Source organism: Colletotrichum godetiae (assembly GCF_030913485.1).
Source record: "Colletotrichum godetiae strain CBS 193.32 chromosome Unknown BDP55scaffold_15, whole genome shotgun sequence".
Taxonomy (NCBI): Eukaryota; Fungi; Ascomycota; class Sordariomycetes; order Glomerellales; family Glomerellaceae; genus Colletotrichum; species Colletotrichum godetiae.
Window position 1 is genome coordinate 236,240 of NW_026851263.1, and position 23,203 is coordinate 259,442.

General features: G+C 52.6%; 10 protein-coding genes across 10 annotated transcripts; 5 read left to right on the forward strand and 5 right to left on the reverse strand.

The window, feature by feature from the left end:
- Nucleotides 1–866: 866 nt before the first annotated feature.
- On the forward strand, nt 867–4,365 carry BDP55DRAFT_727302 (P-loop containing nucleoside triphosphate hydrolase protein; the record flags this gene model as incomplete). The annotated part of the gene is made up of 5 exons (XM_060579284.1): nt 867–983; nt 1,057–1,597; nt 1,723–2,822; nt 2,864–3,386; nt 3,473–4,365. 5 exons carry the CDS (start codon nt 867–869, stop codon nt 4,363–4,365), a joined length of 3,174 nt encoding a protein of 1,057 aa, XP_060431044.1.
- A 299-nt stretch (nt 4,366–4,664) lies between these two features.
- On the reverse strand, nt 4,665–5,181 carry BDP55DRAFT_659883 (uncharacterized protein). Its single transcript, XM_060574571.1, has 2 exons — nt 4,782–5,181; nt 4,665–4,731 (listed from the first exon to the last, which is right to left on the reverse strand). Exons 1-2 carry the CDS (start codon nt 5,061–5,063, stop codon nt 4,711–4,713), a joined length of 303 nt encoding a protein of 100 aa, XP_060431045.1. The 5' UTR covers nt 5,064–5,181; the 3' UTR covers nt 4,665–4,710.
- A 2,255-nt stretch (nt 5,182–7,436) lies between these two features.
- Nucleotides 7,437–7,822, forward strand: BDP55DRAFT_659885 (uncharacterized protein). The gene has a single exon (XM_060574572.1). It carries the CDS (start codon nt 7,452–7,454, stop codon nt 7,746–7,748), a length of 297 nt encoding a protein of 98 aa, XP_060431046.1. The 5' UTR covers nt 7,437–7,451; the 3' UTR covers nt 7,749–7,822.
- Nucleotides 7,823–8,676: 854 nt separating this feature from the next.
- Nucleotides 8,677–9,342, forward strand: BDP55DRAFT_630550 (maleylacetoacetate isomerase; the record flags this gene model as incomplete). Its single annotated transcript, XM_060572163.1, has 1 exon — nt 8,677–9,342. One exon carries the CDS (start codon nt 8,677–8,679, stop codon nt 9,340–9,342), a length of 666 nt encoding a protein of 221 aa, XP_060431047.1.
- Nucleotides 9,343–9,503: 161 nt separating this feature from the next.
- BDP55DRAFT_630551 (fumarylacetoacetase) lies at nt 9,504–10,870 on the reverse strand (the record flags this gene model as incomplete). Its single annotated transcript, XM_060572164.1, has 2 exons — nt 9,504–9,847; nt 9,916–10,870. 2 exons carry the CDS (start codon nt 10,868–10,870, stop codon nt 9,504–9,506), a joined length of 1,299 nt encoding a protein of 432 aa, XP_060431048.1.
- A 471-nt stretch (nt 10,871–11,341) lies between these two features.
- Nucleotides 11,342–12,189, reverse strand: BDP55DRAFT_727305 (uncharacterized protein; the record flags this gene model as incomplete). The annotated part of the gene is made up of 3 exons (XM_060579285.1): nt 11,342–11,864; nt 12,061–12,066; nt 12,137–12,189. The coding sequence occupies 3 exons, from the start codon at nt 12,187–12,189 to the stop codon at nt 11,342–11,344; spliced, it is 582 nt and encodes a 193-aa protein (XP_060431049.1).
- Nucleotides 12,190–12,848: 659 nt separating this feature from the next.
- BDP55DRAFT_692861 (fungal-specific transcription factor domain-containing protein) lies at nt 12,849–15,166 on the forward strand (the record flags this gene model as incomplete). The annotated part of the gene is made up of 2 exons (XM_060577167.1): nt 12,849–14,359; nt 14,425–15,166. The coding sequence occupies 2 exons, from the start codon at nt 12,849–12,851 to the stop codon at nt 15,164–15,166; spliced, it is 2,253 nt and encodes a 750-aa protein (XP_060431050.1).
- A 545-nt stretch (nt 15,167–15,711) lies between these two features.
- Nucleotides 15,712–18,037, reverse strand: BDP55DRAFT_659892 (vitamin H transporter). The gene is made up of 6 exons (XM_060574573.1): nt 17,460–18,037; nt 17,380–17,401; nt 17,212–17,315; nt 16,563–17,151; nt 16,111–16,506; nt 15,712–16,051 (listed from the first exon to the last, which is right to left on the reverse strand). Exons 1-6 carry the CDS (start codon nt 17,651–17,653, stop codon nt 15,899–15,901), a joined length of 1,458 nt encoding a protein of 485 aa, XP_060431051.1. The 5' UTR covers nt 17,654–18,037; the 3' UTR covers nt 15,712–15,898.
- A 417-nt stretch (nt 18,038–18,454) lies between these two features.
- On the reverse strand, nt 18,455–19,734 carry BDP55DRAFT_659894 (P-loop containing nucleoside triphosphate hydrolase protein). Its single transcript, XM_060574574.1, has one exon. The coding sequence runs from the start codon at nt 19,436–19,438 to the stop codon at nt 18,491–18,493; it is 948 nt and encodes a 315-aa protein (XP_060431052.1). The 5' UTR covers nt 19,439–19,734; the 3' UTR covers nt 18,455–18,490.
- An 81-nt stretch (nt 19,735–19,815) lies between these two features.
- Nucleotides 19,816–21,699, forward strand: BDP55DRAFT_659896 (tartrate dehydrogenase). Its single transcript, XM_060574575.1, has 3 exons — nt 19,816–20,333; nt 20,390–20,880; nt 20,933–21,699. Exons 1-3 carry the CDS (start codon nt 20,072–20,074, stop codon nt 21,287–21,289), a joined length of 1,110 nt encoding a protein of 369 aa, XP_060431053.1. The 5' UTR covers nt 19,816–20,071; the 3' UTR covers nt 21,290–21,699.
- The last annotated feature ends 1,504 nt before the right edge of the window (nt 21,700–23,203 follow it).

Sequence of the window (23,203 nt, forward strand, 5' to 3'; positions counted from 1 at the left end):
AACTGATAACTAGGCTGCCTTGTGGCTTTTCAAGTGTCCAAGAAACCTGGTTCCAAGAGGCGCCTCGCAACTTCTTTTCCCATCTATTTCCTCGCCACGTGCATACATACATACGGCTGTGGTGGGATTTCTTTGCCGGCGACTGGGTCACTACTCACCCACCTTATTCGACGAAAAGTCCTCGATTTTGTTTAGAGGATAACCGTCGGCGACGAGAACGGCAGCACGCACTGGCACGTCCACGTCCTAGATGGCAGACATCGGAGAGAAGTCGGTCCCCCCTGCCACGCTTGTCAAGACAGACACCGCCGTCAACTCCAGAAACAGCGCATCAGGCCAGGTCGACAATAAAATAAGCGACAGCGACCAAACTGACGATGGCTAAGCCTCAAATAGCGAGGAGAAGAAGCCCGCGTCGCTCCGCTTCTTCTCCCGCGTGCATTGGTCTTACTCGACATCGCTTGATCACGCCCTCCGGCTCATTGGCCTGGTTGCTGCTATTGCCTCCGGTGTTCAGCCTCCACTAATGACGGTGGTGTTTGGCTCTACGGTGAATCAGTTCAACAATTACGAAAAAGGTAGTATTTCGGGACAGGACCCCTGCCGTAACATGTCAAAGAACGCCCTTTGGCTGCTCTATCTCTTCATCGGTCGCTTCTTTCTCGTATACGTGCATTCCACGTGCTTCGGTCTGGTGGGGATTCGCGTGACAAGGGCATTCCGCTTCGACTTCATCCGATCGATAATCAGGCAGGAGTTTCCTTCATCGACTATTGCGCGCTTGGCACCGTCGCGTCCACCATCTCCAACAGCGCCGACATGGTGGAAATTGGCAGTACCGAAAAGGTCGGCAGTCTGATCCAGACATGTCCATGTTCGTTGCTGCCTTCCTGGTCGCTTTTACGCGACAGTGGAAGCTCACCCTTGTTACGGCTACTTCGCTGCCCGTTCTCTTCATCGGGTTCAAATCACCTTCGGCCTTGGTAAGTGGGCCTTGCTCCCCTGCACAGGATTCTCGCCGCTAACCAGAATACATCATCAGACGCCAAGATTAAGGCAAGGATCCTGGAGATATACAACCGTGCCGGTGGTCTGGTAGAGGAGGCTCTGGGTCCGACCCGCATCGTGACGGCTTACAATGCCAGTGCTAAGCTGAGCCGCAAGTACGACGACTACCTGGCCGCTGCGCAGAGGCTCGGCTTCCGCAAGGGTCCCGTCATCGGTGTCCAGTGGAGTGTGGAGTTCTTCACAATCTACTGTGCCTACTCGCTTGCCTGGTTCTATGGTGTAAAGCTGCTTAATAACGGCGAGATCGGTGGCGGTGGGCAAATCATCTCGGTGCTGCTCGCGGTCCTTTTGGGTACAAATGCTGCTTTCAACGTGGCCCCAGGGTTCGGTGACTTCGCCAAGGCTTCAGCTGCTGCTCAGGGCATGTTCAAGGTAGTTGATCGCAAGTCTGAGATCGATCCCCTAGCAGATAGGGGCGAGCGGCCCGACAAGTGTGAAGGTCTGGTTGAGCTACGCAACGTCAGCTTTGCCTATCCCTCACGGCCCTCTGTGCAAGTTTTGCGCGACGTTAGCCTCGCCTTCAAGGCTGGTAAGACCACGGCGCTGGTGGTCGCGTCGGGGTCAGGAAAGAGTACCATTGTCGGACTGGCCGAACGGTGTTCAACCCGAGCAGCGGATCCATTCACGTGGACGGTCATAACATTACTGACCTAGACCTCCGATGGCTGCGTGGGAGAATCGGTCTCGTCCAGCAAGAGCCAGTGCTCTTTAGCAACACAATTTACAACAACGTAGTCCACGGATTATACGGATCTGCTATGAACGACCTCCCCGAGCCTGGGAAGAGAGAGCTCGTCCGACAAGCCTGCATCCAGGCGTTTGCGGATGAGTTCATCCAAGAGCTGCCACAAAAGTATGACACCAGGGTCGGAGAACGCGGCGCCTTGTTGAGTGGAGGTCAAAAGCAGCGTGTTGCAATTGCCAGGAGTGTTATCGCCAACCCGCAGATCCTGCTTCTTGACGAAGCTACCTCAGCCTTGGATCCTACGGCTGAGAGGAAAGTGCAGGATTCCCTCGACAATTTCTCTAGACAACGGACTACAATCATAATTGCGCATAAACTTCCAACAGTCCAGAAGGCCGACAAGATCGTCGTGCTTAGTCGGGGCGAGGTTGTAGAGCAGGGCACCCATCAGCAGCTGCTTGATCAAGGAGGAGCGTGTTACCAACTCGTCAATGCTCAGACGCTCAATACGGGAGAAGCAACAGCCGCACAAGGGCGTCTTGAGACATATGCGTCCTCAGAAGTTCCATGTGGAGATAATAGCTCAGTCGGAAGCATGGAGGAGGAACCGGCAGTCTTGTCCAAGTCTGCAACCAAGCAATCCCACGAGGCCGCAGACCCAACAGAGAATGAACGCGAGACCAAAGCTAAAGACATGGACGGTTTTCGGAAGCTTTCCATCGTGCAGTGCCTCAAAATTATCGTTTGGAAGGAGCACTGGCATATCTGGCCAATCTGGTTCTCTGGCATCATTTCCTCGGCAGCTGGCGGTGGTCTCTTCCCCGCGCAGGCCGTCCTCTTCGGATCCAGTCTTCCGGCACTGCAACTTCCTCCTGGTAACTACTTAGTAGAGCGCGGTAACTTCTGGGCACTGATGTACTTCGTCTTCAACCTAGGTGTCTTTGTGTGCTACCTCGGCGTCGGGTTCTTCTGGACTGTGGCATCGTTCCACACCACGCGCTTCTACCGCCGGGGATACTTTGATGCCATGCTGCGGCAGGATATTGCATTCTTTGACACCACGGCCACGGTGCGTCCGAGATGGCCAGTCGGCTCTCGCTGCATCCCCAGAGGCTTCAGAACTTGCTGTCCACCAACCTCGCTCTCATCATCGTCATCTTTGTTGACATCATCTCGTGCTTCGTTCTGGTAGTCGCCATGGGATGGCGCCTGGGCCTAGTCGTCATTGCGGGCGGCATGCCGACGCTTTTGGGTGCCGGCTTCTTCCGTCTGCGGCTCGAGATGGCCAACGAGGACCGCGTGACCCAGACGCATCTGGAAAGCGCTCGGTTCGCGGCTGAGGCTGTCGGAGCCATTCGTCCCGTGTCCAGCTTGACGTTGGAGAATAAAATTCTGAACGGCTTTAAGGCTCGTCTTGATGAGTGTGCCAGCCGGGAGCTGCGCAGCAAGATGATCACTATGGTCGTTCATGCATTCGCTGAAAGTATTAACATGGCCGTGACGGGCCTGGCCTTCTGGTATGGCGGGAAGCTGTTGTCTGAGGGTCGCTACGATATGCGAACGTTCTTCATTGTCTTCATGGCGGTGCTTATGGGGTCGCAGTCGGGGGGTGTTCTATTCGGCTTTTCATCCAGTAAGTTGCTTCACCAAACGCACAAATCCCAAGTAGCATTTATAAGGCAGGGAGAGAGACTAGGAATACTGACTCCTTTGGAACAGACGTTTCGAGAGCACACTCGGCGGCAAACCACATCATTGACTTGCGCACATCGCAGCCTCCCATTAACACCTCCTCGGGCCTTAAGGAACTGCCGGCGAGCAAGAACAGTCCGGCGGCCATTGAGTTCCGCGACGTGACCTTCGCCTACCCCAGCCGACCCACTCGCTCCGTACTACACGGTCTTAATCTCAAGATCCTAAGGGGCCAGTCCGTTGGCATCGTAGGCGCTTCGGGCTGTGGCAAAAGCATCATGGTTGCCCTTCTTGAGCGATTTTACGACATCAACTCAGGACAGCTCCTCGTTGAGGGCACTCCCCTCCGAGACCTGGACGTGCAGTTCCACCGCTCTCGCATCGGCCTTGTGTCGCAAGAAACGGCGCTTTTTCAGGGCAGCATTCGTGACAACATTCTCGTTGGTCTTTCGGATGAGGAAGCGGCGGCGCCCGATGCAGACGAGCGCGTGGAGCGCGCGTGCTGCTCGGCCAACATGCACGACTTTATCAGCAGCTTGCCCGAAGTGTACGGAACCGACGTCGGAAACCACGGTATCGCTCTCTCCGGAGGCCAGCGTCAGCGTCTCGCAATCGCCCGTGCGCTTATCCGCGAGCCAGAGGTGTTGCTGTTTGACAAAGCCACCAGCGCCTTGGACACTGCCAACGAGGCGCTGGTGCAGGCTGCCATCGAGGCGGTCGCGCGAGAGAAGCCTGGCCGAACCACTATTGCCGTTGCTCATCGCCTTTCAACTATACAGCGCTGCGACCGCATCTTTGTGCTACACAGAGGCCAAGTGACTGAGGAGGGCACACATGAGGAACTTTTCCACAGGGGGGGGAGGTATTATGATATGGTGTTAGCTCAGTCGCTGGATAGAGAGGTTGCCACAGTTATCTGAGCAATGTAGCTATTATATAATTACATCAAGGTGCGGCGGCAATATTCTTAACACGAGTGACGAGGACCTCTTGTTGTGGATAATCGTGATCACATTGATTAACTATGCTGTGTTCTATCTCCCAAGATGTGAGACAATTTTAAGTGTTGAAGAAATAAGAGGACTTGTAAACTGAGAATGAATAGTTCTCAAAAATAGTTGTATTACTCTAGGCATTCATCCGATTCTACTGTAGTCAAATCCTTTGAAACTCGATTCATTCCATTTCATCTATAGGAACCACTGACTATCGCCCGAAGCTCTGATATACTACCTCCGAGCTCGTATTCAGACTGAGTGCTATACTCAAGAAGAGCAGCATTGCCACTAGGTGGCTATGTAAGCCGACGTGAATCAAGGGTGACATGTGTACTTACTTGCTGGTATCCTTTGCATTCGAATTTGTTGTTGCCCAGGCCTGAGGCGCTTATCATTGTATTCCTCTGTACGACGAGTGTCTTGAGATCGGTTCTCATATCACAAGTCATAGCAGGGCCTCCATCAATGGAGCACGTTCCAGTCATGGTAGCTGTCCAAGTGTTCTCGTTTAGGGAACATACAGTCTGCCGGGCTTCAACCTGCTCAGTGGGCAACCCTAGGGCAGGCTGGATCATGGCAGCTATAGTAGCGGCTAGGTAAACAAGAGTGTGAGAAAACATTGTCTAGGATGTATCGTGGCCGACTGGAGGCGATGTATTAAGTGAGGGATGTGAATGATGTTCCTCCATTGAGATGACGAGACATAGTAACTCCTTTAAATAGTCTATACATCTTGCGGCTGTCTATTGTTACAAATAGAGCCGCCGGAGTCGCAATTATAGCCGGCGTCAAGTGCGAGTCATAATAAACCTTATATAGATTTGGACTTATTAGAGGAGGAGTTCGCGGTATAATAGAAAGTTTCAACTGAATCAAAGTATAATAAGTTAGTTCTTGGAATCTGCAAAATCCTGACTCGGGGGCCGATCTCCTGACCGGCAGTGCCGGGAGCTCGAATTGTATACCTTAGCCAAGACCCCCACTGCATAAATCAGAACTAAATCTAGGGTACTGTCGTTGACCTAAGACTTTTAAAAGCTACTATAGTTGAGCGATCGATTATGCGGGCGGGTTAATATACATCCGAATCCCAGCTGACGTGATAGAGTGTCGTCTAATTAAACACGGCTTTACCTAGATTACGCCGCCTTCTTCCTCCTCAAGCATCTCGAACTATATCTTAGTGTCTCTTAAATATCTTAGCGGCCGCGCCCTCTTTAGTCGTCTAGCCGGCCGTCAAGGCATCAGGACGTGCTCCGGCAGCGTCGTAGCGACCATACCCCAATCATCCTCAAAGCCAAGTACGTCTCAAATCCATGCATTTGTATTATAATTAAGTAGTTCCATTGACACATGTTTCTCAGTTCCGAAGGCGAGTCCTTTCCCTTTAAGCTTATACCTGAGGGGTTCTACTATTTATCTCTACATCTTATTACCGAGTTTAAACCCTTTAAAAAATTATTATTAATTGTTGAAGCTTTATTTACTAGTTTATAAATATAATTAACCCTAAGTTATCTAAAGACCCTTATTATTATTGTTTAGTCCTTACGGCCTAAACTTCTATAAACTTACCTCACTATAACTAGCTGGCCGTAATAAGATTATGGTGAATTCATAGCGCATCCTAGAAAGACTCTAGGTAATAGTGACTCACTCTTACAGCATTCCCAATCTTCTTGCCCTTACATCATTCCCGCACCCTTCTACCCGTGCGCCTATAAATAATCGTGTGAAATAGTAAGAACGGAGAAAGAATAGAGATGGGTGTAGCGGGGACGGACATACTGACGCCATCTAGCAATCCACTAGATGGAATGAGATGCATCGTCTTCCTAAAGCAGATAATGCGAGGCGTTTCGCTCTAGTGACTGGCTGGCACCTACGGAAGATACGAATTATCTTATGCCGACAGATATTGGAGTGCCAGAAGACTCTGGATGAACGGCGGCGCTAGTAGCGGCATTGAGATATTACTGGACGATGATTTCCAGCTCATCGAGCTACGTTCATTAGCCGCATGTAAGTTCCCGCCTGGGCACGCCATCGGATAACTCTTGGGATGCCTCATGGTTCGCCTAGACACGACTGGAGGAGTACATAAATCCCCGAAAGAATGCGCCAAGGAAATTCCCGGCAGTCTTGTACAACGAGAGTTCACGTAAATTGCTGCTGTAATGGGCGAGGCGGTCTTTAATCCCCTTCCCGCTTTGATGGGTTGGAACAGCGCCAGATCGAGATTCCGGACTAGCGTCCACAACAACGACGTCGAGACAAATCGACAGTTTTTCCGTTTCTTTACGATGACTTAGACCAGCCTGAGGCGGCCAAAGCCTCTGCGGAGGGTTTGCGCAGTAGTGCGAAATTGGTTATCCAACAATACTATCAATTGGGGAACGGGATCGATCTAGTCTTCTCCCTGAAGCTATTAAATCCTCGGCATCTAGCTTGGACGACGACAGGATTAGATTCTGCCATTCTCTTCCAGGCAGCACAAAAACCTGAGCTTGTAATCCAACTTTACGTTCTGGTCAGAGACCTTACGGCTTTGCAGGATTTAGATGAGGAATTCCCAAATTTCGAAACCTTTATCCTATATTCTGCAGGAGACTCTCCACTGCGATTATTGCGAGATCGGACGCTGATACGATATCCATGCGAATACAGATGGGGTGAATTCGCTACTTGGAGAATCTTGAATCTCTCAAAGCTCCGCGACAGGGTTGGAAAACTTCCTACGGCTCTTCAAAAGCCTCGAGAGAGCTGGATGATACTCCAAACGATGATCGAAAGTTTTCGAAGGGAAGTGTCCCTGACCGTCATGGAAGAGTCACGTGAGAGTTTAGAAATCACGTTCAACCTCTTTGACAAGAAGATCGAAGGGTGCCGGAATGCCATTGCCACCTTAGAAAAGGAGGAGGAAAGTGAGTGATGGAACGTGATATCAGAGTGTACCTTGTCTCCTTGTGATATTCCTAAGATTACTCAGGCTCACTGAACATGCAGAAATGCATTCTCTCGTACCTGAGCCGGGCATCTTCAAGACTCCTTCCGTGTCCTCAGCCATTGAAGTCATTTCTATCGATATCAACAAACTTCGGGCACGAACAGGACAATCTAAAGGTCCCGGTCCCAAGAAGCTACCAAAGAAAACCCCACAGACGGGTGTCAGAGGCAATATAGCATCAAGAAAGCGCTCAGCCCCGGAGGATCCCAAACTCTGGCGCACTCTCAGCCTTCCTCTCGTCACTTGTCTCGTGGTGAGGATGTGCAAGACACGTACACAATTCATCGACATGAGTTGAGTCATCTTTCCAACTTTCAATCAATCACGATTTGGTTATTGGGTGGTATCGCACGACACGATGCATCAGACGTTGTGGGCCATGGTGGGCTATGTGATGTTGTCACGAAACAGGAATGGTATCAGCACTTGTCAAGCATCTTGCCACGTGCTTTCTCACGTGGATATCACATTCACTTAGTATATAGACTGCTCTCATGTGCTTCTTCCAGATGGGTTACTTCAAGCCACTTTAACCCACTTCATATGCCCATTGATGCGTGCCATAATTCGTGACAGATGTTCTCGATCCCACAACTGACCACCTCCGCTAAGATTCTAAGGTAGCTACCTGTGCCTCACCCGCGGCTATAATTCCGTAGCGTCTTTCAACTCCCGAATTGTAATATCAACCAAACCTTTAAGCGTGATGAACTTCTCCAGAAAAGTAGAGCTTGACACCATATGAAAGGAACCGCGGAACTAGCTCTGTGCCGCCCTGGCCAGCCGTTCTCATTCCGCGATTCCGCCCTCGACTTGGTGAGCAGAAATTCCAGCGAGAAGGACGAACCAATCACTGGAACCAATTCCATAGCTTCCTCATACGATGCCGATAATCGTTCCCCGCATTCAGCGTGCCGCTGGGATCCGTCTTCCCCGCAGGAACCTCCCAGGTGCATGCAGCGCGGCGCCTCGTCCGAGCACATCCTCGTCGGCATAGGAAGGCTAGTAGCGGTTCTCCTACGCCTTTCCCGTGTCGAGCAGATATCTCAAGCAAGCGGAATTTCCATGCTTACGCGTGTACGGTTGGTGTATTGGCCTTGAGCTCAGTGAAATAAGATCGAGTCCCAGTCCAGGTGTGCCCTCAGACCAGCTTTCTTTCACTTGAAGCCACCTAGTAAATCCCAAGATACCAACATCTAGTGACCAGCGTGTTTTCAACCGTCAAGATGTCCGACCCAGACTACATCCTCTACTCCTACTTCCGCTCATCCTGCTCAGCCCGCCTCCGCATAGCCCTTAACCTCAAATCAATCCCCTACACCACAATTCCAACCAACCTCCTCAAAGACGAACACCTCTCCGAAACCCATCGCGCCCTCAACCCCTCCGCCAGCGTGCCCCTCCTCGTCAACTGCTCCGACGCAGACTTCAGAGTAACACAATCCGTCGCCGCCCTCGAGTACCTCGAAGAAACGCACCCCTCAATTATGCCGCTCCTCCCCAAGGACGCAAAGACGCGCGCCGTGGTCCGGAGCCTGGTTAACATTGTCGCCTGTGACATCCAGCCTGTGACGAACATGCGTATTATGAGGAGGATTAGGGCGATGGGCGGAAATGCGGAACAGTGGAACCGCGAGTTGATGGCGGATGGGTTTGCGGCGTATGAGGCTGTTGCGAAGGAGTGGGCGGAGGAGTGCTCCGTTGGTCATGAGATTTCGTTGGCGGATGTGTGTTTGTTGCCTGCATATTGGAATGCTGAGAGGTTTGGGGTTGATTTGAGCCCGTATCCGACTATCAAGAAGATTGCGGAGGGGCTGAAGGATCATCCGGCTGTTGTGAAGGCGCATTACTTTAACCAGCCAGATACTCCTGAAGAGTTGAGGATGAAGTAAGATGTAAATCATCGGTCGGTAGTCGTTATAATCCAGTTCAGCATCTTCACTTGCACGCATCTCATCATCTTCGTCAGTGACCTCATATTTGACTCCTACTAAGCAAGCGAATGACTTTTGATTAACTGATGCTCATGTCCCTTCGATCACGACTAAGGCGATCAGAAAAGCTTCAGCGCGGCCTCAATCTTGCCAGAAACTTCGCCGAACCCAACCAATGCGCCCTCCTGGCCACTCCAGCCGCGGATGATGAGGGTATCGCCGTCTTGCAGGAACTTGCGCTCCTCTCCTCCGCTCAATTGCACTGCCTGCTTGCCTCCCTGGGTCTGCTCGAGGACACTTCCCTCAGTGCCAGGCTCCGTGCCTGAGATAGTGCCTGATCCAAGCAGATCGCCCGGTCGCAGGTTGCAGCCGGTGATTGTGTGGTGCGCAATCATCTGCGGCCAGGACCAGAGCAGGTTCTTGGAGTTGGTCTTGCTGATTGTTGTCTTGTTTCCGTTGGCAGCTGAAGAAGTGAGACCCATTAGCATCTGCAATCAAGTAAGGGTTCAAGGGATCTGAACGAGAACGTACTGATAATGTCAACTTCCAGGTCAACACCCAAAACGTTGTTCTTCTTGCTCTCGCGCAAGTAGGGCTGCAGCTCCGTCTTGTTCTCAATACCAGCCGTCTTGGACCCGTCCAAGGCATCGGCGAGAACAACCCAAGGGCTAATACTCGTGCCCAGGTTCTTTGACGTGAAGGGGCCGAGAGGGACATACTCCCAAGCCTGAATGTCGCGCGCACTCCAATCATTCATGAGAACGTAGCCAAAGATGTGCTCCTCCGCCTGGTCGACGGGCACCGGCTCACCAAGCTTATTCTCCCGGCAGAGAAACATGCCCATCTCCAGCTCAATATCCAGCCTCTGGCAGGGCGAGAGCACGGGCACCTTGGGCTCGGCCTTGGGGTCCTTGAGGATCTGGCCCCACGGTCTACGGATGGGCGTGCCGGAGACGACGACGCTGCTCGCGCGACCGTGATACGCGACGGGGAGATGCACGTAGTTGGGCTGCAGCGCGTTGTCTGGGCCGCGGAAGAGCACGCCGACGTTGTAGGCGTGGTTCTTCCCGGCGTAGAAGTCGGTGTAGTCGCCAATGGCGAGGGGCAGGTGGTTCTGGATCTCGGAGAAGGGGATCAGTGCCGTCTTGCGCAGCTCGGCATTGTCTTTGAGGAGGCCTGCGTGCGGGGTGTTCTCGGCGAGGATGGACTGCAGATATGTGCGGACTTCTCTGTGGACTTTGCGGCCGAGGGCAGCGAAGTCGTTTAGTGTGGTTGACGAAAAGACTGAGACGTGTTCTTGAATTGAAGGGAGGGCATGGAAGCCGCCGGCCTTTGCGAATGCCTTGAGGTCGAGAGCATTATCACCAATCGCGATGGCGGGGCGATGAGTCTGGTCTGAGGTTGTGGAGATGATGCCAAAGGGGATGTTTGCCAGCGAGAAGTGGCTTTTGGGGGACACAGAGACCCAAGACTGAGAGTTTGACATGATGGCGAATGTTTAAGGTGAGTATCTGCTCAAGATGATAATGAACAATGCTTCAACAGACAATAATAAGAAGCTCTCTCTTGGATCTTCAAAGATGATGAAGCTTTGAGCTCTCAGGGTCTCAGTGTGAGGTCATTGCTGTTTGGAATTGGGCGATTCCGCAATTCCGCCGCAAGCCGAGCGGGTAGGTGTGGGAACCGGGCCGCCGCGGAATGAAATGGTCGCTGCGGGGTAGCTCGGCGCCGTGGCGGGGGAAGTCTTTTTGCCCTTCAAAGCCGCGAGTAGGCGACGTGTTGACGGTTTGTCCATTTCCGCGTCTTGCATATTCCCAACTTACCAAGGTCTGGTGTAGCCCGAGATTGATGTCGCATTATCTCTCGCCGCATCCCGACTGTTGGATGTTGCTCCAGCTCAGTGTACGACCGTCCTCTGTCTCGGTATGATCTGACAAACTTAGAATCTCGATATTCTCTAGAAATAGAGATTCTGCTGCGACTTGGACAATTCCTTGGCCTTGCTGAGGTTATCGGACGATGGTCTATTGACGGGAGTAGAGACCATTGGCGTCATGGCTCGAAGCTGAGGTTCAATGACCGAGTCTGAAATTGCTTGGTGGTCCGACAACACTGAACCAGGTACCGAGCCCGGGTCTCTTAGCGGAGGAGGAGGCGCAAACATAGGATCAGAGACTGTTGAAATAAGCGATTGAGGGCTTGCGGCAGGGATGTCGATGGCAGGGTCATTGTGCTCTGTAGCTTTTGATCGGTACCAGGCTTGTATATCATCAGTTGTCTGCAATGGGAGGCTATCCCATTCCTTGACACGGTCGACCTTATTCTGTCTTGGTGTCCAAGCAGCCTGTGGCAGTAGTGCAGGCGAAGAAGCCGATTCGAAGCCATGGGCATCAAGTGCCCCTGAGAGCACGCGGAAAAGAGCAGCTTCAGTCTCGGCGAGTCGGGTTTCTAGCTTATTGAGGTACCCATTAGGAATTCCCCTAAAAGTTTCTGATTAGTGTTTATGGTATCTATCCGACAGACTGTAGATGGTTGCATACCTTTTACTCTGCTCTGGGTACTGACATCGTCCAGGCTCGTGGCTGCACTGTAGACAGAATGGTCTGCGGGGAAGAATCTTCAGCCTCAGGACTTGGCCAGACAAGGATCCTCTCGGAGTGCCGGGGAGCCACTTACAACTTCCTATCACACTTGAACGGTGTTAGTCAACTGCCGTGGTCAAAGTCGCCTAAAGACACATAGTCGGACTAACCCGTCGTTTCCTCTGTCGACAAGACTCACAGGCAATGGGGCTCTGTAAGACATTGCCTTGTCTCTCGCTGCTGTTTCGGGACATTTTGGAAACCTTCTCCTTCGTTTGCCAAATTAACTCCAACGTAGAATTTGTTGCAGAGAACCGCTATTGCCGTTTGTCGTCCTCCCTAGTCGAGGATCTCCGGCGCAAAAGCTGGAGTTCAAGAACAAAACTCCATGACCACTGCGGGGTTTTCTTTGTCCGCCGGTGCCCCACCCTACCGGAAGGTGCCGTGTCATGGCCCCACCCTCACCGACGTCGCCTCCGACGCGGGCGCGTCAGCCTCTCGCTGGTTTCCTTTCTGGGACAACGATGCTTTTTTACGTCCTCATAGTCTCATTTCTCTCAAATCTCGCTCTAACACATATTCCAAAGGCTAATCGTTGGTCGATCCAACCCCAGCCTTGGCACATCTGGCACATCTGGCACTTTCTACTCCGCACAACAACCTCCGTTGACCGCCCTTCTCCCCCTTGCCTCTCCTCTCTGATTTTTACTCTCGTTGTGTCTCGGCGGATAATTTTCTTGCCTCTCAAGGCCGTCCTCTCTGTCTTCACTTCTCCACAATCACATCATGCTTTGGGTCCCCACCATTCCTCGCACCGTCCACTGAAGACGGGCTATCAAACCCCGGATCTGCATTTACCTTCACCATCCCCCTTCCCTCCGAATGGACGCCGTAGAGTCGCCCAATGCCACCTCCGAGTCGGGAACCCTCAGCCCGGCGCACTTCAACCACTCACGCAAGCGGAAACACTCGGGCTCAACAGACCGTCCCACACGCGAGTATGGCTTGATGCGAGACACGGGCAAGCATGACACCGCCCGCTTCGTTGGTAGCGGCAGCGGCATTCACTTTATCCGGGGCGTCTACGTGAGGCTGGCCCGCAAATCCGCGCTCAGGACATCCCAGTCCACCAACAACATTAGCGATCTCGTTCCCGGAGAAGACGACCAGCTGCAAAGAGAGACGTCCTCCCGTGATGGCGACGAGCAGAATCTTTGGAGAAGTTCAGAGTTGAAACCAGAGTCTGAAGGCGATGACTTAAACCCTTCCTTTGAGCAGCTGGTCGACTGGTCAAGGAGCTACTTTGAAGCATGGCACCCGACGCTCCCTTTCCTCAGCGCCCCGGAAGTGCTCAACCTCTTCGAGGAAGTCAGTGCTGGCGGGTCAGCTGCCCTCAGTCACCTCGAGCGCTCGATTGTCAAGTCGATATTTTCAATCTCTTTAGCTGACAGTCGCCAAAAGGCTCCCTTTACTCAGCCAGTTCCAGCCTCCCTCGTCTTCCGCACCGTCGAGGAGGCAATGTCGGCGTCACAATTCGCCCTCTACCAACCAGCCTCGATCCAAGCTACACAAGCTGCCCTCGCCATACAACTGTTCCTCGTCTCCATGCTGAGGTTGAACTCGGCATCGAGATTAGGCGGCTTAATAGTCAGAATGGCTTTCCATCTCGGCTTACACCGGTGCCCTTCGAGGTACCCCTTCTTCACCAAGGAGGAGGCACATATGCGCCGACGCGTCTTTTGGTGCATATACTGCACGGAACGATTCCTCTGCCAAGCGCTTGGCCTGCCTCTGGACATCCGGGACGACGACGTCGATGTGTGCTATCCCGGCGAAGAAAAGCACGGAACACTTACCGACGCCGAAGACAATAGGCTGCAATTGCTCACATACCTGGTCAAGCACGCGCGGATACGGGGGCTGATTTTGGAGCTGCGAAACAAATCAATACACTCACGAGACGACACCGCGGATCGCTCTAGTTACGTCCAAGCAGAGCTTGCAAAATGGTCAAACGAGATCCACGACGCGGTCGAAGACGAGCATACACAAGATGAAACCACACCACAACCACCAATCTCTGCAGGACATCGGGTTTTCTTGCTTCTGCTCAAGTACGAGTCAATGATCTCCCTCAATCGTCCGATGATGACGTCCGACCCTTCGAGCCCGGCGTACTCTGCGGGTTTGCAAAACTGCATTTTTGCAGCGAAATCCATCTTCATTGCTTTGAAGAGGCATCATAGCCAGAACAAAGTCCCGGGTGACCCTACGAGCGCTTATTTGCTTGAGCCATTGCTTCAGCCGTCGTTTACTTGGGCCGTGTGGATTAGTGCATTCATTCTCATATATGCTGGCTTTGAACGACAGCTGCCTTTAGCAAGTGCGTTGAAGTAAGTCCGCCAGCTAACTTCTACGATCCGCAATTTGAGGGCGAACTTAAACTAACTTTTGGCAGACACGTGGAATCAGGCAAAGAAGTTCTCCGTCACATTGCTTCTCGCGACACGTCGTGGCCCGAATACTGCCTCTCCGCAGTCGACGAGCTCACGGCAGCCGTAAGAGAGTTATCTGTCCCGAATAATTCGCTCAGGCGACAACCGAGCACGAGTAACTTGGCACCGAACAGCCATCTCCGAGCAGACCTCGGTCAACAAGCTCGACCAAACAGCAGTTCCAGCAGACCCAGAGGGCTACGCTCCGACTCAACAAACACCCAGCCAACCGGATCCAGCCTCCGAGCCCGCTTCTCTCCGTCTGTCGCTGCATCCTCAGGCCGGCCAGATGACCAAGGGATAGTCGCGCCAGACAATCCAATCTGGTCACAGAACCAAAGTGATGGATTTTCGGGACCAACAGATGACCAGTCTGGTAGATGGCCCACACAGGCCTCGCCGGTATCCGGTCCGTCAGTCAACGCGGGGTGGACGGCGAGTACACCCGGGGCTCAATCTGGGTTCCAAGCGACTGCGCAACAGGATTCTCCCAACTTTGATAGCCAGCCGTTTTCTCTATCGCTGGGCGCTGCCACGTCGTTTCCCGCGATGGGGACTTCGGAAAATGCCCCTGGCGAGGGGCAGGAGTCTATGGTTTGGTATGATCAGTTGTTTGCTAATTCTTTTGGCGCAATTGATTATCCGTTTCTGGCGGCGGCGCAGTTTGATTCGTCTGTGGATCCTACGTGGTCATATTTACGATAGTGGTATTGCCTAGTTGATGTCGGAAGCGTCGGTGGACACGACCAGGAGTTCTCAGGTTGAGGTTGTGCCAATAGCCACTGCCGAGAAGGCTGAGAATTATGTCTTGTAGATCTTGATACCCATGTTACATAAAGAAGGTAGACAATGTGAACCAAGGCGCTTCAGCGACTTGAAATACGAACTACAGCAGAACTCCCAAGGAGGTCGGTCTCTTGCCTTAAATTTCGATGTCTACTGATTCTCGACTCAAATTGATTTTAGCATGAGAAGGCGTGCCAACGTGAAATTGAACGGGAATCGTCAGAATCTGGCCCATCACACTTTCCATGAGCTGAACCTAGCAGAATCCGACACCTGCTTTGGGACGATCCATCGATTGTATATTGGATCTCCGGCCCGAGAGTCTGGCTCACTACTAATATATTGCGGAGAAGTACCGACAGTCTGGGACCGACGATCTATGAACCCACCAGTATTGGCCACGGACATTTCACGGTCCCACAACATGCAACGCTCGCAACATAGACAAGCGGGGCGAATTGGTTGACAACTTGAGATTATCGGTCAGGCTAGAAATGGAACAAGGACATGCCCGATGGAGCATGGTGTAGGTGCAACATTCATCATCGTCCTATGATACATTTGGGTACAATCGCCCTTGTCATGTTTGTCTATTAAAGAGTTCCACCGGAACAAGCTCTCGCTAATGTGGGATATCCATTTCCCCGGCCTTTAATAGGCATACTTGGTGCCGCTGGCGCCCATCTTCTTGTTCGTAGAGACCAACCAGAAACGCAACGCCCAGGTACCAGCAATGCAAGCAAACGCGAAAGCAGCGTTGCTCGACATGGCCGTAAGATACCGAGGCCCATCGCTCTTGGGGTACTGCAAAGCCACTGTTAGTTTTCATTCCCGGGATCTGGCGAGGCAGGGGTTGAACGTACCAAGTAAGCGGTGTAAATGTACGACGCATTAGCAATAACGTTGACAATAGACAGACTAACAGCCTTCTTCTCTTGCGTGGATCCCAGTGTCGCCGAAACCCAGCCCAAAATACACGAGTTGACAGCGTACGCTCCCGAGGCAAAGAGAAAGCAGGAAATGTAGCGTGCCGGCGTGTTGAGAGTGGCGCACGAGATGACGAAACCGACAATAGCCATGCCCATGCACGCTGTGATGTGCCAGGTTCGCTCGTTGTATTTTCCGGAAGAGATACCGACGAGGTAGCCAAAGATGCCGGAGATCAGGTACGGCGGACAGGTGAGGACAAGGGTGATTGTGTCATTGAAGCCGAGGGAGCCGACGACGGTGGGGAAGAAGTTGTTGAAGCTGCAGGCAGACTTTGGGTCACAGTCAACATATGTCCATTCGGCAGATAGGCAAAGGGAGAGCTTACGAGATGCATGTTCTGGATGAAGCAAAGGAGCCAGAGACGAGGGTCGCGAACGGCTTGCATGAAGCCCGCCTTGGCACCCTTGCTCTCTTGAAGACCGACAGTATCTCTCAACATACGGTCGTGAGCAAGCTGGCGCTCTTCAGGCTTTAACCAGCGAGTCGTTAGAGGGCTATCAGCGAGTGTGAAAATGCCAATGACGGCGACGCCAAAGGTAAGGCACGCCTCGATGATGAACAACCACTGCCATCCCTTCAACCCGTGGTTCCCATCAATGGTGTTGAACACAGCAGCGGCGATGAGACCCGAGAAAGACGTGGCAAAGATGTTTCCCGAGTAAAGGATAGAGAGCCGGGTGGCAATTTCTTTACGTGTATAGAAAATGCTGAGCATGTAGATGGCGCCTGGGTAGAAGGGAGCTTCGGTCACGCCGAGGAAGAAGCGGACGATGACGAGGTGGGTGTAGTTCTTTGCGAGGGCGGTGCAGCCGGAGACGAGGGCCCACGCCATCATGCAGATTGCCATGTAGACGGATGGTCGGACGTGTTTCGAGGACATGAGCATGTTGGATGGGATTTGCATGAGGAGGTATCTGTGGACCGCACCGTCAGCGCTGTCTAGAGGATGTTCGGGTTGAGGCAGTGAGACTTACCCAACGAAGAGAATTGAGATGCAAGTGTTGTATTGCGAGCCCTGGAGACCTAGATCTTTCTCGAGGCCATCCAGACGAGCCTGGGCGATTGCATTTCTGTCGAGCTGTTCATCCATGCAAAGTCAGTTGCTAGCTCAATTTCACCTTGGCAACACAGAGAGGACTTACGTAGTTCAGGAAGTACATGCACCTAGGGTTTTGTGAGCTATTGAGCATAGTCGCCAGTCTAAAAAAAAATGAGAACTTACCAAAGTGTCGGCATGATTCTAAAGTCAAGCTTCCTGACAAGAGCAATCTCCTCTGCGCTTGTTTTTGCCACAGCACCAGAGTAATCAGCTCCAGGCTGCAACACGCCGCCCTTCTCATCCTCAGTCGACATCTCAACGAAGTTGTCGTTGGGCTTAGACTCGAGGTCCAAGTCGTGCTTCTTCTCGTGAGCCATTTCGGTCTTTGTCTTTGTAGAGTTGAGATGACGTGAAGGATCCAGGATGGTGAGCAGTGGGCAGCAAGAGATGAAAATTGACTGCTGAGAGTCTGTGAGTTGCAAAAGATGAGACTGAAAGGCGTCAGATCAGCTCTTATACCCTGGATCTACCTGTCTTTGCCCCAGAATATCTGTGCTCAGTCCGGGGTAACTCCACGGGGTTGTGTTTAATCATGCCATGTTTTCTTCTACGTCAACAGAAACCTGGCTCGGTGTCCGTTTTCCATAGAGGTTTCCTCGCAAACAACGAGGGCAAGTCTCCCTGGCTCCCCGGACTCATACTAGCCTAAGCGGACAAAGAAACTACCGGGGCATTTGGGGTAAATCTGCGGGGGACGCGGGGAAATGGCATGGAAAGCCAGGTTCTTCACCACGCTTAGCTGGGTTGCGATGAGGGGGAATCAACGAGCTAAGGGCACATGTTCATCTGGATTGGTGTTGTTAAGGCTATTCGACGGGTCTATTGTTGACCCATCCGGTCGGACGGGCTTGCGGGGGCGCACCGGGCCCAGAGACGTGGGACTGACTTACCCCGGATAGCTAAAATTCAACCTAATTGAGGGTTGCGTATGGGGTTATGTTGATCCTTGGGATGATATGTGTTGCAATTTCCCTAGATTGAGACATGAAATGAAGTCTAGTAGGTCTAGATCCCCAGGCTAGGGCAAGTGGCCAGTTCTTAGATGCAAGATGGTCGGAAAATTGGGAATGAAACTGTGTTGATACGACGCCAGATCAGGATCACTAATTCACATGAGACAACAGATAGGACACTTGATTACTTGTAACTGCCTTCTACGCCTTGGAGACGCCCAGCACCTTTCGATTGGAGTCTAAGATAACGCGAACATGAGCTTTCCTCCCAGCATCCTGTTGCGGGAAAAAAGACTCGTTCGTCAACCTCTCTAGATACAGCTCATACGCGGGCATATACCCCTGAACAAAACGAACAACCTCCGCATCCATCATTCCCGCGCCTTTCTTCTCCCGCAATGCTCTCTCTTGGTCTAGACGCCAGTGGTAGACGTTGACTAGTTGGTCTGTGCTGAGGTGAAGGAACGCGTCGAAGCGCCAGGGGCCCATGAAGCTCTCGCAGTACCTTTCCAAGTTTCTATTGATGAGCTGAAGGTGCTGGAGGCTATGACTGGCTAGTGTTGTTGTGGATAGCTGAATGTCTTCGGGTTTGGCTGTTGATAATTCCTTGGCTCTTTTCCACTTCTCTTCGACTTCGTCGGGTGACAGTGGTTGGAAACCAAGGCACCAACCCTCGAAGATAAGAACCTCCAGAGGTGGGTTCCTGGGCACATTGTCCCACTGTGACTCTGGGGCTCTGCCACCCTCACCGCTGAACAGGCTTTTGTCGAAAGACGGCCACTTGATGGGCTCTGAATCTGACTGCTTTGACTGTGACTTGGACATATCATCGAAGAAGCGCCGCGCGAGATCTTCATCGTGTGTTCCTGGTTGTCCACGGGTGCGGAGAAGGCCATTTCCAGGGTTAGAATCTCGTAATGACACCAGCTGGTCATGGTCGTGGTAAAGGTCGTCTAATGATAGCGTCCTTGTGTTGATGCCGTACTTGGCGTTGAGTGTGTTGGTAAGAGCCTCAGCCCATGTTGACTTTCCACTCCCTTGCAGGCCCGAAAGGCCAAGAATGAAAGGGGCCGCCGACTTCGCTCTATGTGTTTTGATTGAAGGAAGAAGTTGCTGGCTGACAGCCTCCAAAGCTGTTGTGTCGATCATGGCGAGATATTACCTTGACACTCAACCACCTGGCGACGGGAAACTTGCCAGTTGAAAATCACCTCTCAAGCCCGAAACCGAGAGGCGCGCGTACGCTATGGTTGGAGGAATGCACGTGTTGATATGCTTTCAAACGCGGGGAAAGCTTGCGAATGATCCTGCGTGAGACTAATTGAGATTCAGAGTAGCTGCGTTCAAAGGCGCATCCTGTGTTGCTTGTGAGGCAATTGGAAAACAACTCAACGCCGTCGAATGATAGTCCTGCGGGGTTATCTTCCTCCGCGGACATGTCTTTGCCAGCGGACAGAGTCAACACCGCTCCCCGGACCCCAGATCGCCGCCCCCACCACGAACCCCAACTCCACAAACTCCCGACACTTGCGGCGCAATCCCGAAGATGGTGGGCGATGAAGACGGTGATCTAGCCGTTGTCGGCGGAAGTCAGACAATTACAAAAGAAGACAACTTCACTGCGCTCTGACATACCCTGCAGCACAGCCATCATCACCAACTGCAAGATCTCATCTCATCATTAAAGGGAAAAGATACCTATCATACCCCCCTGGTCTTCAGCCCCTCATACGACTGCAACCACCACACACCCAACCACTTCACTCCTCACAGTCATCCACGATGTCGCCCAGCGCGCTCCCTGCCCAAAAGTCTTACAGCATCGCCTCCATGGGGGCTGATGGTATCGGCCCGGAGGTCATCGAGGCTGGTGTGGAGGTCCTCAAGGCTCTTTCCGAGACTCTTGGCACATTCGACCTCAACTTCACCGACTACGACTGGAGCTCCGAGACTTACAAGAAGACCGGAAAGTACATTCCGGACGGCGGTCTTGAGCAGCTCAAGAAGCACGACGCCATCCTCTTCGGCGCCGTCGGTGCTCCCGGTATGTTACACCCACGAGTCAAGACTCCGTCTCGTGCTCATGACTAACCTACGCAGATGTCCCCGACCACATCTCTCTCTGGGGTCTCCGCTTGGCAATCTGCCAGCCCTTCCAGCAATACGCCAACGTCCGTCCCACCCGTGTTCTCCGCGGTACCCAGTCTCCCCTCCGCAACTGCGCCGAGGGTGATCTGGACTGGGTCATCATCCGTGAGAACAGCGAGGGTGAGTACGCCGGCCAAGGTGGTCGCTCGCACCGCGGCTTCCCCTGGGAAACCGCCACTGAGGTTTCCATCTTCACCCGCCACGGTGTTGAGCGTCTGATCCGCTTTGCTTTCGAGACTGCCCGCAGCCGTCCCCGCAAGCTCCTCACTTTTGTCACCAAGAGCAATGCTCAGCGCAACGGCATGGTTCTCTGGGATGAGGTTGTCTATGAGGTTTCCAAAGACTTCCCCGACGTCTCTCTTGACAAGATGCTCGTCGACGCCATGACTACAAGAATGGTTTTGAACCCCAAGAGCTTGGACACCATTGTTGCCACCAACCTGGTAAGTATCTGTTGAATTGAGTTTTTGCATGAGAGACTAAAAATGGCTCCAGCACGCCGACATTCTCTCCGATCTGGCTGCTGCCCTCGCCGGCTCCATCGGTATTGCTCCTACCAGCAACCTGGACCCCAGCCGCAAGAACCCCTCCATGTTCGAGCCCATCCACGGCTCCGCCTTTGACATCACCGGCAAGGGTGTTGCCAACCCCGTAGCGACCTTCTGGACTGCCGCCGAGATGCTTGAGTGGCTCGGCGAAAAGGAGGCGGCGACGCAACTCATGGAGTGTGTCGAGAACGTTACTGGCAACGGTGTTGTCACTGCCGATCTCGGTGGCAAGGCGACGACGAAGGAGGTCACTGCTGCTGTTGTGGCCGAGATCAAGGCCAAGCTTGGCAAGGGCAAGCAATAGAGGGTTACTTGGGCATAAGGAATATGGCGAGGATTTATGATTGCGCATGAGGAGGGCCTGAGCTTACACGATATGAAGCAATGAGGAAATAGAATACCAGCATATGTACATCTACACACGGTGCGCTTACTTCGCCGAAAAGAACTTTACGGATATATCAAGCCAGATCGTGAAGCACCTCTGTGAGACAGTCAGCATATTGTATCTGATTGATCTAGCACTACTCTCCCGACCTTGACATAAGGTACCACACGTTAGCCTACTGGTGTGGTTCCTATTTGTCTAATCCCCAAGCAATCTTCTTACCTTTTGCGCAGTGTTCCTGGGTCAACGGGAAAACGTCAATAGCTCATGCTTGAACTAAGATCATCAAGGCTGTACAAGAGTGACTATAAATGGCTAGAACGTTTCGTATCGTTAAGTCGATGAGATGCATACCCTATTTCTGGACGACGCAGATGTCCTAGAATCATTGTGGCATGCTAGTCTTCTTCTTGAAGAAGCGGGAGGTTACATCCCGTCTGCAGAAGCGACTCGTTCCGGTTCAGCCAAGCCCCTGATGCCCTCGGCATGAAACGGTTCCCAGTCGGGGCGGCCGATAGATCTCTCCCTTCTTCTGTGTCTTGTGTCTTGGTTCCTCTCTAAGTAGCTACCTCAAGACTGAGAACAAGACACGGCACGCTTCAGATGTGCACGTACTAGTGTATTCTCTCTACACGTGCTTAGCGAGCATCGCCTGCTCCGTGCTACGGGAGGCCATGTGAAGCGACGAACTCATCAAGAGATGAACGAAAGAATGTCATTCTTATCCACTTCACATGTGAAATACGACATGGAAGTTCGCCTGACGAATGACCTTAATCTTGTCCCTGTCCTACGATTCGCGGTAGCTACCTGATCCGAGTCAAGTCTGTTCTCGCCAAACCCCAATAGTCTAGCGTATCCGGCCGTGCTAGCTGCAGCCTCTCAGCCTTGACGATGTAACAACGAACCCAGCGCGTCGGGTGCTCTGACAGTAATGTTTCCATGAATCGCGTGGCAAGGAAATTGCGGATCTGGCACAGCCCGGTTGTTCTACCGGCGATCTAGAAAGAAGGAAAAGAAGGACAGGAAACGCTAGTACGGCAAGGGCTAAGAGATAGACGGTTCGGCGGGGGCACGGTTGATGGCCCTAGTGCTCTTCTTTTGCGTCGAGAACTCTCGCTCCGATGTTTCCGTGGAACGTGTTTGGAATCTTTCTCGATCCAATTTATGTGCACCGAGAAATGGTCAGGAGGCTCGGAAGTCGTATTTACTGCGTCATCCGCCGACCAAGCGGGGCGGGGCATCTGATACTACGGAATGCGTACAACGTCGCGATCCGGCGGGCCGTCATGTGCAGGTAGTTAAAGTGAAGCGAAGTAAAGTAGGTACCTTTCATTTAGGTAGGCATGTGGTAAAAGGGTACGTAGGACTGATCTCACATCTCTCGACGCGAGATTAACGAAGCCGGAGGGAGGGCAATCTGCATTTTGCAGCAAGCGATGTGACTCGATCTCAAAAGCGACGGGAGCTTCAGATATGACATGGATAGTCTGACAGGACTGACTCTTTGACAGGTCGTAGACGCCGGCGGCTAAAGGAGACGGACGGGTGGTGGGCACGCGGGAGGTGGCGCAAGTCAATCATGAAGTGATGGATGGGGTCGTATGTCTGGCCTTTAGTCTGGGTTATCCATAGAACGTCCAGCACGTCCAGCATAAGGCAGATCAGGATCAGGATCTCCGCGAGAAAGGATGCCCGTCAGCCACGAGCGGGCGCCCGTAAGGCAGGGCCATTGACCATGAGTTTAAAACTGCCCGAGGGACCCCTTAAGTGGAGTCTTAGGAGGCCGCGGGAAATTCCATTGACGGCGTTAATCAGCGTATCCTTGAA

Bases quoted from the DNA above. Each gene is read 5' to 3' on its own strand.
- BDP55DRAFT_659883 (XM_060574571.1), bottom strand. From the start codon at position 5,063: ATGTTTTCTCACACTCTTGTTTACCTAGCCGCTACTATAGCTGCCATG. The intron at 4,732-4,781 runs GTAAGTACACAT...ATAGCCACCTAG, and splicing joins AATGCAAAGGATACCAGCAA to TGGCAATGCTGCTCTTCTTG.
- BDP55DRAFT_659885 (XM_060574572.1), top strand. From the start codon at position 7,452: ATGCATTCTCTCGTACCTGAGCCGGGCATCTTCAAGACTCCTTCCGTG.
- BDP55DRAFT_659892 (XM_060574573.1), bottom strand. From the start codon at position 17,653: ATGGCTCACGAGAAGAAGCACGACTTGGACCTCGAGTCTAAGCCCAAC. The intron at 17,316-17,379 runs GTAAGTCCTCTC...ATGGATGAACAG, and splicing joins GCATGTACTTCCTGAACTAC to CTCGACAGAAATGCAATCGC. The intron at 16,052-16,110 runs GTACGTTCAACC...GTGGCTTTGCAG, and splicing joins ACATTTACACCGCTTACTTG to TACCCCAAGAGCGATGGGCC.
- BDP55DRAFT_659894 (XM_060574574.1), bottom strand. From the start codon at position 19,438: ATGATCGACACAACAGCTTTGGAGGCTGTCAGCCAGCAACTTCTTCCT.
- BDP55DRAFT_659896 (XM_060574575.1), top strand. From the start codon at position 20,072: ATGTCGCCCAGCGCGCTCCCTGCCCAAAAGTCTTACAGCATCGCCTCC. The intron at 20,334-20,389 runs GTATGTTACACC...TAACCTACGCAG, and splicing joins CGGCGCCGTCGGTGCTCCCG to ATGTCCCCGACCACATCTCT. The intron at 20,881-20,932 runs GTAAGTATCTGT...AAATGGCTCCAG, and splicing joins CCATTGTTGCCACCAACCTG to CACGCCGACATTCTCTCCGA.